The following is a 17600-nucleotide window of genomic DNA, read 5'->3' as shown; positions in this document are numbered from 1 at the left end:
TGCTTGGCTGTTGTCCTGGTCGTTGTCGTGGTAAATCTGGAAAGTACGCCGGATTCCTAGCTTCTCGGCACTTTGGAGTAAATTATCCTTTAATATAGTGAAATACACATTCTTGTCCATTGTTGTTTCAATGAACACCAATAGATGCCCATACCATGACACTTATTTTCCTGATGATCCTCCGCTCCTCCTGTTCGGTGAAAATCTTGTTTGGTGCATTTCTGCCCTTGTCCTCTATCCGATTTTCGTCGACGAAGCGCCGAATGATGTTGAATACAGTTGTGGTGCTTAGATTTACCATTTTAGCTATTTGGCGATGTGAATATCCAATCTTTAAGTGTTCCAGGATGAGATTCCGTTGCTCAATGGTAGTCCGTTTGTCCATAGTCCTTGGTGGCTGGTGGCACCCGAGATGCAGGATATAACTAAACTGACTACGAACGATTGGTCTACTTATTCCGAAAATAATCAACCTTACGTAAAAAATCCGGGTTTTATGGCACCCAGGTGTCCATAATGCCACTATTGGAAATAAGCCGTGACCATAAATTATAGCAGGTGGCTAAGCCCCAGTTTATGGGGGTCATATAGTCATTATGGTGGTTAATATATGTACCTGCCATAGGTCTTTGGAATTTTTGAAAAATATTGCATTATAAGTTTATGGCAGGCAATTAAAATTTTTGGTAGACACTGCCGAAATAAGCTGTGAGACACTGTATATTATTGATTGCATATAATCACTATTTTTACAAGAATGTATGTTGACTTATTGCTTTATTTTCAAAATTTCGTATATTATGCTTTTGAGCAATTCTAAAAATAGATATTTCGAAACCCGTATGAAATTTTTTAATTAAAAAGTGTGCACTGTGAAAAAAAATACGTAACAAACCAAGTAAAAATATCCTGCGATCATAGAAAATTTATATTTTACAATCGAGATGAAAAATTAACTTTGAATTTTAAAAATAGAGTTATCAATTTAAAACATTTTGATTATTATTATTTGTTGTTGTTAATGTGCATTTGCGATCATTTCACACATAAATAAGAAATAAAAGAGAAAAAATCAAGTAATAATTATTCGTTTTTTAAGTACGTTTTGTTTATTTGCTTCTTAACACTGCAAAACAAGTATTTTCTTCGACCGTATTTAATTTGATTATTCAAAACATTAAATCACCATTTGGTATTTTATTAAACATCAATTTTTCACAATTTCGCCGAGAATTGCGCATGAATTCTGCGATCGTAAAAAATAAAGCCGCTAACAAAACCAGTTTCAGCCGAGGAGCAGTCACTGTAGCAATTTAACTAATCTGCCGTTAATCCACTCACGATAAAAGCAATGCCATAAAAGTAAAGAGACTAACGGCAGCACCATTTGTTCACCGTCCGCGCGATAATAATGCCCAATCTACTGACTCACAACGGTCCGATATTGAGGCGGCGAGCGATGCATGTGAATGCTAAATACTGTCATACCTTATCTCTCCCAAATGAATAACGGCAACAACAACAACGAAAACAACAACGAGAACAACGACATTGGCAGATAAGAGATAGTATGAACTGCAAAAAACGACGTTGTCGATTTAATTGTGTTTGGTTATTGGCAAGGAATTGAGAAATGTCTGTCGACGCGAGCGCACGCACCACAGCCAGGCAGCGCCTGGAATCGCAATCCTCCTCCAACAACGAGAACAACAACAATAACAGCAGCAGCAGCAATAACAACAACAACAGCAATAAAAATGTCAACAGCAGCAGCAACAACAATAGCACCAGATCATCGCAAAAAATGCGAAAGCGTGGGCGGGGAGGAAAACATCACGGTCAAAATCACGCGACTGTTGAGAGCGACATGATGATGGGCTGGCTACAAAAATGGACAAACTATGTCAAGGGCTATCAGCGTCGCTGGTTTGTGCTCTCCTCGAATGGTGTGCTCAGCTACTATCTTGATCAATCTGAGGTCGACAATCATCAGTCATCTCGGGGTGCCATTTCTGTGAAATCAGCGCACATTGAACACGTGGACTCTTGCACCTTTATCATTTCCATTCATGGCAGCAAGCAGAATTTTCGCATCCGGGCGGAGACAGAAGCAGAGCAACAAAAATGGATTACGTCACTCGAACGGGCAAAGGGCGAAGTAACTCAAAGTGTTGTGAAAGCAGCTCCAGCAGTCGAAGCCAAGCAACAAGTGGTTGCAACCAGAAGTCGACGGACGCGTGTCCCTGATAAGGCCAACTATCCGCTCAATCTGTGGTCACTGATGAAGAACTGCATCGGCAAGGATCTGTCCAAGATACCCATGCCAGTTAACTTTAACGAGCCGATCTCCATGTTGCAGCGCCTGGTCGAGGATTATGAGTACTCGGAAATACTGGACACTGCAGCCGCCTGCACGGATGAGTGCGAACAGCTAGCTCACCTAGCTGCCTTCACAGTTTCCGCCTATGCAACGGCAGCAAGTCGGATTAATAAACCATTTAACCCACTCCTGGGAGAGACCTATGAGTGCGATCGCACCGATGATCTCGGGTGGCGCTGCGTAGCCGAGCAGGTGTCGCATCATCCGCCCATTGCTGCGGTCCACTGCGAAGGCAGGGATTGGATCACCTGGCAAGAGTTCTCCATGACGAGCAAGTTTCGTGGCAGTTACCTGCAGGTGGGTGGGGAATGACCTTAATACAATTGTTGATTCATTTACATTCCATTTACTTCTATCTTAGGTTAATCCCATTGGTGGCGCTTATTTGGCGTATCCCAGTAGCGGACGTCGCTATTCCTGGCGCCGGGTGACAACCACTGTCAACAACATTATTATAGGCAAACTTTGGGTTGATTTGGAGGGTCAGATGGAGATCGTTGGCAGCAATGCAGCTCAAGGCTACAGATGTGTCCTGAACTACATACCCTATTCGTACTTTGGACGAGAGGTGCAGCGTAGTGTAAAGGGAGTCGTCTACAATCGAAATAACGAGGCCAAGTGGGTGGTGCGCGGCACCTGGGATGACAAAGTCGAGATTGCGCCCGTGCTGCAAACTAGTGGCACACCCAAAAGTCCCAGCTACACCACTGGCAACTACAAAGTTGCCTGGCAGCGGCGTCCAGAGGCACCAGACGCGGCCAAGTACTACAACTTTCCACAGTTCGCGTGTCAGCTAAATGAACCGGAGGAGCGTGTGGCACCCACTGATTCCCGGCTGCGACCAGATCAGCGTCTAATGGAGGACGGCGATTGGGACCGGAGCAATGAGGAAAAGCTGCGGCTGGAGGAGAAGCAGCGGGCAGTGAGGAAACAGCGTGAGATCAAAGAGAAACATGCAGCCGCCAAGGGGCAATCCTATCCAGATTATGAGCCCAGGTGGTTTAAGCGCCAGCAAATAGATGGTAGCAAGGAATTCATGCATGTGTCCACGGGCAGATATTGGAAGGCCAAAGCGGATCAAGACTGGAGCGGCTGTCCGAATATATACTGAACTGAAACAGCTGCCAATGAATTCAATCAAATACAACCAAAAGTAATTTTTAATCAGGTTTTTGTGCTTTAAACAAAGAACTCAATTGAGTTCATTGTTCCTTTCGCCAAAAGAAAATATACAACAAATCAGGTGATGAGCCATGCAATGAGAAATGTTATAAATTTACGCAAGTTATTCGTAAAGTATTATATATATATATATATATATATATATATGTATATATATATATATTGTTAAATAAAGCAGCAAATGTTGTACTGTTAAAGTGCCAGCAAATTACTTGTAGAGTCATTCTACACTGCAAAAACAGTAATGTGATAAGTGGAGCGAGAGGCGTATTAACAAAAGGGGGTGCAGCCTGTTTTCTTTTCTTTTGTTTGCCCTTCTTTTAGCCAGGCTATAATATACAGTTAATTGTCCGGTTAATTGAGGTTAGATTGTATTTTTAATGATATTATTGATTAAAAAAATCATTTAATAACCTGACTCTTGAAACACTGCAATTAATGGGAGGCGAATCTGAACATTTTTTGGCAATTTAACAATTCTTTGCATTCTTTACGATTTGTCTGATGAAATCTTTATCTTTCGAATTAAAATTTTTTTTTTTCCTATTTTTGCAATTGTAAAATTAGATGTTTTTGATTACAAATTATATTTGAAAATTAACGTTTACATGTATTTTAGATGTTTCGGTTTTGTCACAGTGTATATACGAGTGGTTATATCAGGTGGTATCACCTTTCCTTGATAAGACCTGTTCCCGTCTGTTGACTCTATTAATTCTGTTGATCTACGCCACAAGACGATTTATTAATGCCAAAACGTTATCTAAAATACAAACTAACTAAAAGCTCACATTAGATAAGAGCAGTTGCCGGACACACATTAATTGTTCTCGGTGGTCTGAGAGGGTGTGAATATGTCCAGCGATTTAAGTAGTGCCTCCACCGAGGGATCACGGCCCTGGAAGCGGCGGAATACCTCTGCCGTAGGCACCGAGCCGCCCAGGCTGAGAAACGTTTGCTTATAGCGTTTACCCACTGTGGCATAATGATCATCCGATCGCTGCTCCGCAAAGCTACTCGAGATATCGGCGGCCAGCAGCTTGGAATATAAATGACTAAAATGTGCCGCCGCCCAATCGCCAGCAAATATGTCGGTCATGGAGCAGGGATGTGCGTCCTTCTTGTCGAGTGCCATGGACTGATACACTGGCCAAATTTTGCGCACCACATCCAACCAAAAGGCGCTGGAGCGATGCAGCTCCACATCGAGATCGGCCAAGTAGATCTCCTGGCAGAGATTATAGCCAGCCAGTTGGGTTTTCAGCAGGCGCATCTTTTGAGCCTGCTCCACATTAATGATCTCATCATTGACATAATGCCCGGAGAGGGTCTGTAGCACAGAAGCATCGTCGAGGAAATTGCTCATCACATAACCAGACACCTGTGAGGCATCCCACTCAATGTTTGAGAGTCCGGCCAGATCACTGTAGCCCGCCTGGGTGAGCAGATGCTGTAGCGCCGTTCCAAACGTTTTGAATATCATTTGCAAATCGTCATAGCCCAATAGCGTGGGCTTGTCCGGCGTCGGCTCCGTAAAGTTGAAGATGAGCGCACAGAGCGGACTCAGGCCGGCGGATTTATTGCTGTTCCTAATGCCCACCATCCAGCCGTTATTCCGGCCAAACTTGTGCTCCTTTGAGTAGCAGTCGACATAAAATCCACCCACAGGCGTTGAACTATTGCTGGCATCGCCATCGTACACATTAAAGAACTTGACAGCTGGATGCCAAACTTCTGTTTTGGGCTGCTCCACGATGCGTATATTGAAGAGTTTCTCGCTGAGCGCAAACAATCCGGAGAGCACACGGGGAAGTGGGAAGAACTCGCGTAACTTATCCTCCAGCAACTGCTGCTCGGCAACAAGCTGTTTGCGTGCCCAATAGGTCACATCGTATGCCTCCAGTTTATGATCCGAGCCACTAGCGCTAGCGAACTTTTGTAATTCCTCCAGCTGCACACTTTGGGCGGGACCAGCGAATTTCAGTAGCTTGGCAAAGATTTGCTTTAGGTTATCGACGCTGCCAATCATTTTAGTTTGCATCGACATATCCGCATAGTTGGCATAGCCCAGCAGATTGGCCTGACGCTTGCGCAAGCCGCGTATCTTCTCCAGATGTGTGCTGTTCTCTAGCGCTTTGTCCTGCTGCTGGGAGGCCTTCACCGCATTGGCGCGCCACACATTCCAACGTTGCAGCCGATCCGGACAGTACTTGAGGAAACCATCGACAACCGGCGGCTGGAGTGTGATCTTCCAGGGACCTTCCAGCGGCTGTTGAGAATCACGTGCCGTCGCCTCCAACAACGTTGGCGGAAAGTCGCGCACCAGTTGGAAATCATTAACCACATGCGCGAACGCATGCACCGCCATATTGACCTTGTTCTTAAAGTTACCTCGCTCGCGACCCAAATGTGTTAGTAATTCCTTGAGCCCATCCTGGGCCTCTGGCTTGAGCGATAGTCCATTAAGCTTGCCTTCGAGCAAGAACTTCTGACGTAATCGCTGCTCCGCCTCGCCAGCATCGTTGTCCACCTGCTCGAGAAGAGATTTGTAGACTGTTCTATTGCAAAACTTGGCGGCACGTGCATTGCGCGCCCTTTCATGTATATTCATATAGGATTTGGTTGGTATCAGCGTGCTGTTGCCCAGATACAGTGCTTTCGCCACGCCCCATGTTGTCTCCAAGGGTGCAGTTACTGTATCCAGTTCGCCATAAATTTCAGCACTCTTCAGTTGCTTGCCACTTTTGATATGCTCCTCCAGCGCTTTGACGGATTTCTCCACGGCGGACGCCTGCTGCCCGATGGCGCCCAGGCACATCTCGATGGTGATGTCACTGAACGCGGGCAAGCCATTTGGCGTCAGCAAACCCTCGCCCATCTGACCCTCTTCACCGATTTCCGGCACACTGCAAGCGGCAAAAAATGTGTTCATTGCATTTCATCATCGGCATCTCAACACTTACAGCACAATATAGCCCGGCCGAAAGGTTGTCGTGTGTAGGGAACGCTGCGCGGCATTTGCGATCGTCGCCTGGCGCTGTCGCAGTATGTTCAACATCACTTAAATATACCAATATACAACTAGATAATTACAATTATGAAAATGCGGGCGCCCACAATTTTTTTTCGAGGGCCTGCGTTTACACAACACTTGAACAGCTGTTGTCACCTCACACTTTTTTCTTGCAAAAAGCCGAACGATTGTTATCGATATATCGTTAATATCGCATGCCGAAATGATTTAAAAGGCGGGTGAATCAAATAAACTTTTACAACTGTTGCTATTATATGTCAATAATAAACAAATTATCTTTGTAGTTATCAATAGCTAAAATTGTATATTTCTGAACATACATACAAAATTCAAAATTCAAAATAAAGTAATTAATAGTATACATAAAGTAATTCTAAATAAACAGTTCGAAATCTATTATATATCAGTTGTGGATAACTTTAAACTAACATTCCAAATTATTCAGATTGCTGGGAATTCCTTTCTCATCCAACTTCATATTTTCATCCCCCGACTGCAAGTGCAATTTAAGAGCATATTGCTAAAGGACATTTAAAGGCGGCGTCGTTCCGTTACTGGTCAAATGCCGGAATTTGAGCTGCACCCAATTGCGGTAGTTTATCACGGACAAAGGCACTTGCACTATGCTCCCAAGCATCGAGCCACTAACTTTGGATGAATCCAAGTCCACCAGCTTGGATAGCTTTAAAAACGCAATTTCAAAGCTTTTTTTTACGTCCAGTGCAGCAAAAGAGCTGCGTCCAATGTCATTGGTGGGCGTTATTGGATCCTCAATGGTCAGCACCGATAGCCAATTGTACTCGCCGAGTGTCGCCTGAAGGACGCACTTCTCCACTCTGCCGCGCACTGAAATCCCATATTTAAAGTAATCAAATTTGCGTCCATAAAATTCTAAGAATTTGAGCAACAACCTGCCCAACTTGTTGTCATTCTTGGAGGAGTGCTGCTGCAGGAAACTGATGCACATGAGCGTAATGGCGTACGAGGAAATCCCTCCGGTGCTGTAAACCTCGTTGAGTCCTCGCAGCATGAGGAATTGCTTAAGAACGATGACCAGCTTAGGCAGCTCCGGAAACTGTTCAATGTACCGTTGAATCAATTCGGCCGCTTTAACGCCCGTCGTCTTATTAAATGAGATGTCGAATTTAATTTGCGTTATATGCTCCGTAAACTTGACAACTGGCACGGAGGCTTTATCCAGCACAAGGACATCCGTGGCAATGCCTCGCTTTATTAGCGCCGCTTTCAGCTCCATCAGTGGACCACAACCATGGCAACAAAACTGATTGACAGCAATATCAATATCTGAAATCGGCAGATTTAAGCCCGTGCGAAATGACCCAAAAACTTCAATGGACACTTCCGGCCAAAGGCCGAGTAACAGGTTCTCAATGCGCTGCACGGCCTCCAGGCGCATCATGTACTCCGTTCGTGTGTTGACGATATAATTATAAAAATGCTCGATCTCCATATGGAGTGCTGCTATTCCGCTGCCATATTCAAAATTACTCAAGAACCAAGGCTGATCTTCGGCTTGACTCATTTTGTCTCCTTGAATTTACAATTCCGTAGCCAACTTTTATCTTTTCACACACTTCATTTTCTTCTCTTCTTACTTTATGGAAATTTCCAAGTACGTCGAAGAGCACGAAAAAGAACAAAGCAAAATTAGAAAACATGTACCGTTATATAGAGTTGCCACCTAGTTCATTCATAAACTAAGTAACTCATAGCTTTGCACGGGAATAATGTTCCTCGACAAGTTGGATTAATTTTCAATAACAAACATATTTAAATTTTTCAACCATGCAATCGTAAGCAATAACAAGAAACAACGTTTATTATGGTTTTGTATGCTTTAAAAAAATTAAATTTATATGTCTTTTGTTTCACTGAGTATTCATGGCTTTATCCAGTAGCAGGTGGTGCTGGCACAAAATTATAATACCATCCAAAAGGCTACAACCTCATACCAATTGTTTATTCATAGGGCGAATTCTTCAAACAATATTTGTATGAGGTCAATCAGGCATCATTAGCTTAAAACATATCATCAGATTAAGTTCAACTCCGTAGCTCTAATGGTTTAAGCCCTTTCCTCCAGTATATTAATTTGTGCACTTTGCACTCATTAGAAAAAAATCCAATAAATTAAAAACTATTAAAATAAAATTGACCGTGTAATTTATTTCTGTATATGCGAGTAAAAAAAATAGTTTACAGCAATATACACACACAAAGAAAAACACAACTCCAAACACGAGACACGTATTTAGACACTATATATAGTAACTGGCCCCTACTAAACATTAACAAATTGAACTATATGCTTTTTCGGATTTGATTAACTAGAAGAAATTTCGAAATATTCGCACCACAGCCTGCACCCAACGGGGAACGCTCCTCTGGACGATCTCACGCTCCGCAGTTGTTGACATATCATAAAGGCGATCCGCCTCGTCTTGGAGACGTTGACTCAGATTCTTATTCGCTGTGACCAGACACACTTGCGTCTCGAGGTCTCGATTAACGGAACGCTCCCCAAAGTTCGACGATCCGATTAGCGTCAAATTGGGCAGTCGGGCATCGGGTAAGTAATACCACAGACCCTTGGCATGATATGTCCAGCCGGGTTTCTCATACTCGAAGAAGTTCACACGATGATTTTGCTTACGTCGCACCAGATTCTCATAGAAGCTCTTCGCAATTAGGGTATATGCTGCGGGAATACCGCCGGCCGGTCCTTTTGCACCTTGAAACCCATTGGCCTACAAGGAAATTATGATAATATACATTAATATTAATAATAATGGGTTCTGTTAGGAATGGATTTGGATTTAGTTACTAGAACGAATTATAAACTATATTAAATTTAAATATCTAAAAATAATAAATAAAATTACTGAAAGACAGACAGACTCGGCTAATCATCTTGATTACAAGTGTAATCAAAATCCGAATTAATCTTTGTAGCACCTACATTCGGATGGGCCATTAGAATGCTGCACTGGGCCAGGCACTTGTGTGTGATGGTGTCCATGTATTCCTGCGTCAGATTGAAGTAGCCCGTGGCGAGTTTGAGTCTTGAGCCAGCGATGCAGTTGGAGAGCAGCTTCTTGGTGATCACGCTGTCATGATGGATACCTATTTGACCCATCTCCAGCAGAGGAAAAACCCACGTGTCCGCCTGCGTGCTCTGCTCGGCCCTGAGCTTTAACTGTTGCGTATACGCGTCCTGTACAAAATTCGTTATGCGCTCCTTGGCAAGCTTGATGAACTGTTCCTTGGTGCCCTCGTAAGGTAGGATGCGCCAATTGCGATGAAGTCCCTCCGTCGCATCAGCGCTCACAGCCAAACTGAACTCCTGCACGCGCTCAATGAACTGCGCGTAGAAATCTGCCAGCGGTTTGTCCTCGATGAGTATGTAGCGATCCTGGCGATTGGTGAAGTAATCATTGGACAAATTGGCGCCCGAAATGATTAACGCATCGTCAAACAGATAAACCTTCATGTGTTGTAGTCCCAACAGTTCGTTCCAGCGCGGTGGGGCCAATCTCTTGGTCATGCCCCGCAGATCTGGTGTGTGATACAAGGAGAATTGCACCTGTTCGCCAAATTCACGGACGAGGGGCAGCAGCATCGTCTTGGAATTGGCGGCGCCACGTGTGCCTCGATTAAAATCGAGAAGAACATTCAGGCGCAGCGTTGATTCCGCCTTTAAGCTGTGACGCAACGTCTGCACAAAGCTGTTCTCCAGCTGACCGTTGCCCAAATACAGGCTTGCGAGCACAATGCGTTTCTTTGCCTGGCCGATGCGCTGCATCAGCGTCTGATAGAAATGCTGCGGCTCATGAATGACCTGAATCTGTTCGCCACGCAGTGGAAAACAGGGTGCTAGATTGTGTAACCAGGAGAGACTCTCTAGGCCGGGGGCGCCAGCAAACCCACTTGTAAACAGCTGTTGCGGCGCCTGTTGCAGGCAACTGAGCAGATCGCTCTGAGTGGCGGGACACAGTTCTTGGGTAAAGAAACGGCGCAGGTACATCATTTTTGTTCGGTTTACTTATGCTCATCGGACTTGACCAGCTCCTTGGGCAATTGTCACGGTAGCTGCGATGCTACTTTCATTCATTGGTTGCGTTTTAACTATTTGAATAATAAACTGGGAACTAGTTTTACGAAATCATTATCAAAATTACGTTTACGTGCTTCTGCAGTGATAGGGATATGGGTAAGTATATCGATATGACCAGTGCATATCGATATGTTTTGGCGCACTCGATATGAAAGAACATTACAGGGTTGACTCAAATGAAACGAGCTTTATTCAAAAATTCCTTTAACATTATGTATATTTAATGCAATAAGTTACGATAAATATCATCGCGGACAATATAGAAACTCTGTTCGCAAATTTGTCTGTTTTAATTAAATTCCATGAGTGAAAAATTAATTCTCAAAGTCCTTAATTTTTTCCAAATTCGCTAAGCTGCAATTGCTAAGGTTAACTTCTTATCTTTAAATGCCATGTACAACAGTTCAAATTTAGACAATAGATTACGTAGTCGCAGCTCTAACACATGAGTCAGAGAAACTGATTAAAATTGATTGGCTCCATAATAACGGCGAAAAGATAACAGAAAAAGACGATGACGCAATATCTGACTTTGAATTTATTAAAGTGCTAAAAATATTTATAAATTTCTTATTATCAGTCAATTTTACAATAAACAATTTGCAAATACATTCTCTTATATTCTTATTGAATTGCGTTTTTGTATCAAATATCAAACATCTCTCTTGTCTTGGCAATCGATAGTTATAAGCACTGATTTGGCATAGTTCTGCTGGAAATATCGATGATTTCAAAATTTATTTATCAATTTTTGTTTTTTGTTTTTGGCACACACCACTAGCACAGCCAGCGCAGCGCAACAACAACAACAACCAGCACGGAGAGTAGAAGAATCAAAAGCAAAGAAAACCCAACAAAAATCAACTGCGAAAATTTTAGTGCCTTGGTGCGCCACGAGTTTCCACCAAAAAACACACACAGCACATACGTTGAATAAATGTTGCTGCATAAATGGCAAGCAAATAGTTGATGTGTGTTTGTGTGTGTGCAGCAAATATCAAAGCGACTTACAGTTACTCGAAAAATAGTGCAACGCAACCAACTTCGAGAGCGAGAGCGAGCGAGAAAGAGAACAGTAACTCAGTTTTGCTTTGTAATTCTTTTTTTTTTACTTTGCTGACATTTCTCGCTTTTAAAATTAATTGAAAAATTTCAAGTCATGTCCTGGACAGAGAAAGTGGACCCCGAGCTAATCTTCACCAAGCAGGAGCGAATTGGCAAAGGCTCCTTCGGGGAGGTCTTCAAAGGCATCGATAATCGGACGCAGCAGGTGGTGGCCATAAAGATCATTGATTTGGAGGAGGCAGAAGATGAAATCGATGATATACAGCAGGAGATAATGGTGCTATCCCAATGCGATTCACCATATGTGACGAAATACTATGGCTCCTTCTTGAAGGGCACCAAGCTATGGATCATTATGGAGTATCTCGGCGGTGGCTCCGCCTTGGATCTGATGAAGGCCGGTTCGTTTGAGGAGATGCACATTGGGATCATATTGAGGGAGGTGTTAAAGGGTCTCGACTACTTGCACTCGGAGCGCAAACTGCATCGGGACATTAAGGCGGCCAATGTACTCCTCAGCGAACTAGGCGATGTGAAGCTGGCGGATTTTGGTGTCGCCGGCCAATTGACGAATACGACATCCAAGCGCAACACGTTTGTGGGCACACCCTTCTGGATGGCACCGGAAGTGATTAAGCAGTCACAATATGATTCCAAGGCGGACATCTGGTCGCTGGGCATAACGGCAATTGAGCTGGCCAAAGGAGAACCACCCAATTCGGAGCTGCATCCGATGCGTGTGCTCTTCCTCATACCCAAGAATAATCCGCCACAGCTTACGGGCAATTATACGAAGTCGTTTAAGGACTTTGTCGAAGCGTGTTTAAATAAGGATCCGGAGAATCGTCCCACAGCCAAGGAGCTGCTCAAATATCCGTTCATCAAGAAGGCCAAAAAAAATGCTTACTTGATTGATCTAATCGATCGCTTCAAGAAATGGAAACTCTCCAAGGGCGATGAGAGTGAAACTGAATCGGAGAACTCCGATTCTGATTCGGATGCCAAGCAGGGCAGCGGTGGCGGCAGCGGCAGCAGTGCCGATGAACCCTGGATCATGACCGTCAAGGGATTGCACATCAATAGTGCTCCACGGGCCGGTGTGAACAGCTTCCAGCTGCAGGAGCACGAGCTTACCATGCAGAAACTAATGGCAACCACACATTCACCAGCGGGCAATCCCGCCAGCACCGCATCCACGAGCAACAGTATTGGAGCAGGAGCGGCAGCAGCAGCGGCAGCAACAACGCCTGGCAATGACTCCCCCGCGCCCAACAATAACAACAACAACAATAGCAACAACAATAACTTGAGCAGCAAAGCGACAACAACCACAATGCTTAATGCAACACCAACAGGCGGATCAGGAAGCGGCGGCGGTGCAGGAGGTGGAGGTGGCGGCGCCGGAGTAAAGCAATTGCAGGTGAGCAGCTCGACGTCGGCCAATGAGTTGCTGCAACAGAAGCGTGCCAACTCAAAGCCAGAGTTGCGTCAATCACGTTCTGCCACGCTGGATCAGGTGGAGGAGCGACGCGCCTCCTTGGGCATGCCACTGAATATGGAGCAGCAACATCAACAGCAGCAGCGTCGCAGCAACAATCGTGAATCATTCCATGCAACAGGCAGCAGCAGCAGCAACAGCCACCAACAACAGCAGCAGCAACACCAACAGCAACAACAACAACACAACAACGATTTATCCAATCATGGCAAGCAGCTGGCCAACGATCCTCGCCAGCGACTGTCGCATCATCATCATCAGCATCAGCACAGCACGAATAGCGCTTGCTTGAACAATTTGCTCTTCCCCGTGCTGAGCGATATACAGCGGAAGTACAACAATAGCAGCAAGAATTTGCAGGGTGTCCACGGTGTCGGTGTGGGCAGTGATATTGGCGATCTGAAGTCCGTCTTTGAGCTGGCCGAACGTTCCACGCCCGGCGTCAGTGATCTGTTTATGAAGGAGCTCATCCATATGCTTGTGCCGGGCTATTCGGAGACGCGCATCAATAATATCATAGATCGCGCCATACGCAATCGCAAATAGGCAACCAAAATTCCAAATCAAAAAAACATCTAAATATATATATATATATTTATATATACTATATACTTACTATATGTGTTAACGAAATGAAAACACAAACCCCTGACAAACAAACAACACCCGACAACAAAAACAACAGCAACACCAACAACAACCTATATATTCCGACATAGTGGCCAATGGAGCAAGCAGCGTTAGACTTATGAAAACATTAAAAAAAAACAAACAAACAAAATCGAAAGTTTATCTATATATGCATATATATGTACTCATATGTATATGTATATAGAGTTGTATATGTACGTACACATCAAACTGAGCCATGTGGCAAATGTTTTATTCAAACAGTTATTTAGGCATACAAATATGTATTCGTTTGTTTATCTGCAATATTAATATTATTAATATAATGTAAAACATATGCAACTTTAAAATAAAGAATAAAAACAAATGCAAAGCGTAATTGGAATTTCAATTATGCGCCAGGTCGCTAGATAAGTGCGATAAGCTGTGGTGGTCGGTCAATTGTACAACGAAAAAAAATCAACAACAATATGCAATATTTGAAGCATTATTTATTTATTTGATAATATTAATGCATTCTATCAAATCTGTTTGTTTGTTCTTTAATCAGGTCTGCCTTACATGTGTAATCAAATTAGCTGTGGAAAGGTAGCAGCAGTCGATAACTTGTGTCTCGATAAATACAAAAAAGGTGAGACCAGAAATGAAATCTGCCATCGATCTGGCAGCACTTTTCGAAAAAGAAGCGACAAAGCAAACAGACTAAAAAAATTGAACAAACTGGCCGTTTGCAATTTGTTAAATTATCAGCGAAAATGTCGCACATATTAGTCGATGAGGAACAATTGGAAACGCTGGCGTACGAGCGCTCAAAAGTTTGGTCAAGTTTTCTCAAGGTAAGCTCAAAACAAACATCCGTTATTTGCAATTCGCTTCTCTAAATTCCGACGCACCCAATTCTTTGCACAGCGTTACGAGGATATTGACGAAGGCAAAGAAATTGAAGTGCACGCGATTGATCAGCTATATAAAGATGAAGACGACGAAGACGAATACGACGGCATTGAGGAGGCCGACGAGGAGACTGTGGAAGAGGATGTCAACAATACGACGGCATTCATGAGTAAAACTGAACTAACGCAAATGCTCTGCAGCGGCGACAACAAGGAGATCTTCAATCAAACGTTGCCCATTGTCGAGGAGCATGTGCGCAAATGGAAGGAAGCTGGACTGGATCGCATTCTGAACACATTCGATGCCCAGAAGATCGAACAGCACGTGGGTGATTGGATGCGGCGTCATAATAGCGCATATGGTGACAAGACGCTGCTGCAGGTGGCGTCGCCGAAGAAGCGCCATAAGGCGCACACTGGACACTATTGTCTGTCGAGCGGCAGTGAAACGGAATCAATGCACTCGATGGACACAGCTCGGTATATACGGGCCAGTCGCAAACGTACCTCGCCCTCATCGGTGACCAAGTGCAGCAGCAGCCGGAGTCCCATGACCACCATTAAAATGTATCGCACGTTGCCGAGGAAACGCGACGAGTTGCGGGCCAAATATGGCTGTGATGAGGAACAGGAGCATCGCCGTCACATGCAGGCAGTCCTTCATCGTCGTGACAGACGCAAGCGCGAACGGGAGTTGATTTATCATACGAGTCCACGGCATTATCCATATGCCAAGGCGGTCAGTATTTCGAATGGACAGCCGAGTCGGCGCAAACAGTTGCACAAGCGTCTCGACAGTTCGCCATTGTTTCCCTCATCCACATCGTGCTCTTCCTCCAGCGATGATGAGCGTGCCGCTGGTGGTTGCAATTGTAGTGCTTGCGTTAGGCGCGTGTTCTCCAAGACGACGGCCTATCCCTACTGCTCCTATCGCACTCATCAGAGTCACCGCAATCGCAGTTACCATCATCATCATCGTCACCATCATCAACTAAGCACGAGATCCATGCACAGCACGATGCATTTCAAGCATATCGTTCGCAAGCTGCAATGTCAGAATAACTGCGAGGAGGACATGCGTCCCCGTCTGCTCGAAACTGATTGCAACTGCTGCACTAAGGAACGACTTTGTTCCAAAGTGTTGCACATTGCCAACAGCTCCACGGAGGAGTGGCTCGTTGAGAATCGTAGCAGTCCAGATCCTGGGCCCCTGCTCGAAACACCCAAAAGCAGCATGACCCGCGAACAGATTGCAAAGCAAAAAATCGAATTCATAAAAGTGGAATCCGATGTGGATGAAGATGATACGAAGGAGTTGCCAACAACCAGCCGAAAGCAACTGGCAGAGAAAACTAAAGCACTGGTCACCTTCTCTGAAGTGGAATCCAGACCTGGCAAAGCGATACCGAAATCCATTCTGAAAGCGACTCCTGCTAAGATCCCAAACAAGTTGGGCAGTCAGCCAAACACCGAAATTGCCACGCCGGCACCTAATAAAACAGATAAGACTCTGACGCAGATTAAGGAGACCGTCACCAAACCCGATATAACCAAAATGCCAAAACAAATTAGGGAAACCTTTGTCAAACCCAATCCACCCAGTAGCCTTAAGAAGCAGGCGGCCAAGAAAGTCCAAAGCAGCAAAGCAAAAAATTCAATGGACAAATCCAGTGAAAAATCTCAGGATGATAACAAGACGCAAAGGAAAACCACAACAAAAGAGAAGAGCAACAATAGAGACGACGACGTCGTGGAGGATCAAGAGGACGAAGAGGTGACGGATGATAATAATGATAAGGATCTGAAACTAGCGCTGGCGCTCTCCAAGAAATCTTATTATGCGGAGCGTAGGAAATTGCGGCAACGGGCAACGAAGAAACCCGCTAAAGATTCACTCAAGCAGATTCCCGAGCAGTCGACGATCTTCAACAATCAGAGCGTTGCCTGTAATTCCACGGCACTGTCCAATGACGTCGCTGGTGCCAAACAGATACAAAAGTCTGTGGCAGCGAGCAGTTCCCTTGCTCTGATTGATTTATGCAGTTTAGAGTCCATCGATCTGCCCGATGGTGAGGCCGACTGCACGGTGGTCACATCAACAACGGGCTGCGAGGCAGCTCCAGTTCCAGTTACAGCTGCACAGTCTCCGGCAGAGCCAGATGCGGATACTACTCCAATTCAACGTCCCAAGTTAACTAACAAGGGCATTCTACTTTATGCACCCGGATCAGATCAGTCACAGAGCCAGCAGAGCTTCAGCTCGAATTCGAGCGTGGGCAACTTTACGCTCACCGAGCATGCGCTTAATCCCATCATTGGGCAGCGGCGGGCGCTCAAGTTCATCAAATATCACATGGGTCATCGCAGCTTTGATAGTCGCTATTCGGTTTACTATCGTCCGTCGGCAAAGTTGGCCGCCCTTTTGCAGACCGATGCCAAATCATTGGATTTGCAGTCGTCCAGTTCCAGTGGCAGCGATGATGACATCTTCGAGCGTGTCCAGCGCTACGGAGACGTTTATACGGTGCTCGAGAAGTGCAACGATCAGACTTAAAAGCATGGAGAAAAGACAAATGATCTTTATCACTTATCATGTATCATTTACTCTCAGCATATCCATCGAATAATTCCAATAGCATTTTAAGAACGTTTTTCTACAATTTCTTTATATGTGTTTATGCAATTTTTCAAATTTTACCTGTACAAAATGTTTAAATTGATAGAATCTTCAATTAAATTAATAAGATATTAAAAAATATACTAAATCATACATCTGATTCTTA

The 17600-nt window shown here is 44.4% G+C and overlaps 6 protein-coding genes across 6 annotated transcripts; 3 read left to right on the top strand and 3 right to left on the bottom strand.

The window, feature by feature from the left end:
• Nucleotides 1-1331: 1331 nt before the first annotated feature.
• On the top strand, nt 1332-3980 carry LOC6567823 (oxysterol-binding protein 1). The gene is made up of 2 exons (XM_001993724.3): nt 1332-2677; nt 2742-3980. The coding sequence occupies exons 1-2, from the start codon at nt 1634-1636 to the stop codon at nt 3489-3491; spliced, it is 1794 nt and encodes a 597-aa protein (XP_001993760.1). The 5' UTR covers nt 1332-1633; the 3' UTR covers nt 3492-3980.
• A 308-nt stretch (nt 3981-4288) lies between these two features.
• Nucleotides 4289-6714, bottom strand: LOC6567824 (probable cytosolic oligopeptidase A). Its single transcript, XM_001993725.3, has 2 exons — nt 6526-6714; nt 4289-6468 (listed from the first exon to the last, which is right to left on the bottom strand). The coding sequence occupies exons 1-2, from the start codon at nt 6618-6620 to the stop codon at nt 4383-4385; spliced, it is 2181 nt and encodes a 726-aa protein (XP_001993761.1). The 5' UTR covers nt 6621-6714; the 3' UTR covers nt 4289-4382.
• Nucleotides 6715-6891: 177 nt separating this feature from the next.
• On the bottom strand, nt 6892-8483 carry LOC6567825 (inactive non-canonical poly(A) RNA polymerase protein Trf4-2). Its single transcript, XM_001993726.2, has one exon. The coding sequence runs from the start codon at nt 8137-8139 to the stop codon at nt 7117-7119; it is 1023 nt and encodes a 340-aa protein (XP_001993762.1). The 5' UTR covers nt 8140-8483; the 3' UTR covers nt 6892-7116.
• Nucleotides 8484-8763: 280 nt separating this feature from the next.
• LOC6567826 (CDP-diacylglycerol--glycerol-3-phosphate 3-phosphatidyltransferase, mitochondrial) lies at nt 8764-10835 on the bottom strand. Its single transcript, XM_001993727.2, has 2 exons — nt 9577-10835; nt 8764-9364 (listed from the first exon to the last, which is right to left on the bottom strand). The coding sequence occupies exons 1-2, from the start codon at nt 10642-10644 to the stop codon at nt 8945-8947; spliced, it is 1488 nt and encodes a 495-aa protein (XP_001993763.1). The 5' UTR covers nt 10645-10835; the 3' UTR covers nt 8764-8944.
• A 700-nt stretch (nt 10836-11535) lies between these two features.
• Nucleotides 11536-13905, top strand: LOC6567827 (serine/threonine-protein kinase svkA). The gene is made up of 2 exons (XM_001993728.3): nt 11536-11806; nt 11889-13905. Exons 1-2 carry the CDS (start codon nt 11701-11703, stop codon nt 13838-13840), a joined length of 2058 nt encoding a protein of 685 aa, XP_001993764.2. The 5' UTR covers nt 11536-11700; the 3' UTR covers nt 13841-13905.
• Nucleotides 13906-14545: 640 nt separating this feature from the next.
• Nucleotides 14546-17523, top strand: LOC6567306. The gene is made up of 2 exons (XM_001993729.3): nt 14546-14760; nt 14834-17523. Exons 1-2 carry the CDS (start codon nt 14680-14682, stop codon nt 17369-17371), a joined length of 2619 nt encoding a protein of 872 aa, XP_001993765.1. The 5' UTR covers nt 14546-14679; the 3' UTR covers nt 17372-17523.
• The last annotated feature ends 77 nt before the right edge of the window (nt 17524-17600 follow it).

The sequence above is a fragment of the Drosophila grimshawi genome, unplaced genomic scaffold (assembly GCF_018153295.1).
Source record: "Drosophila grimshawi isolate 15287-2541.00 unplaced genomic scaffold, ASM1815329v1 contig_311, whole genome shotgun sequence".
In the NCBI taxonomy this organism is placed as follows: Eukaryota; Metazoa; Arthropoda; class Insecta; order Diptera; family Drosophilidae; genus Drosophila; species Drosophila grimshawi.
Note: the sequence above shows the minus strand (reverse complement) of the source record. Positions and strands in the feature narration are given on the sequence as shown.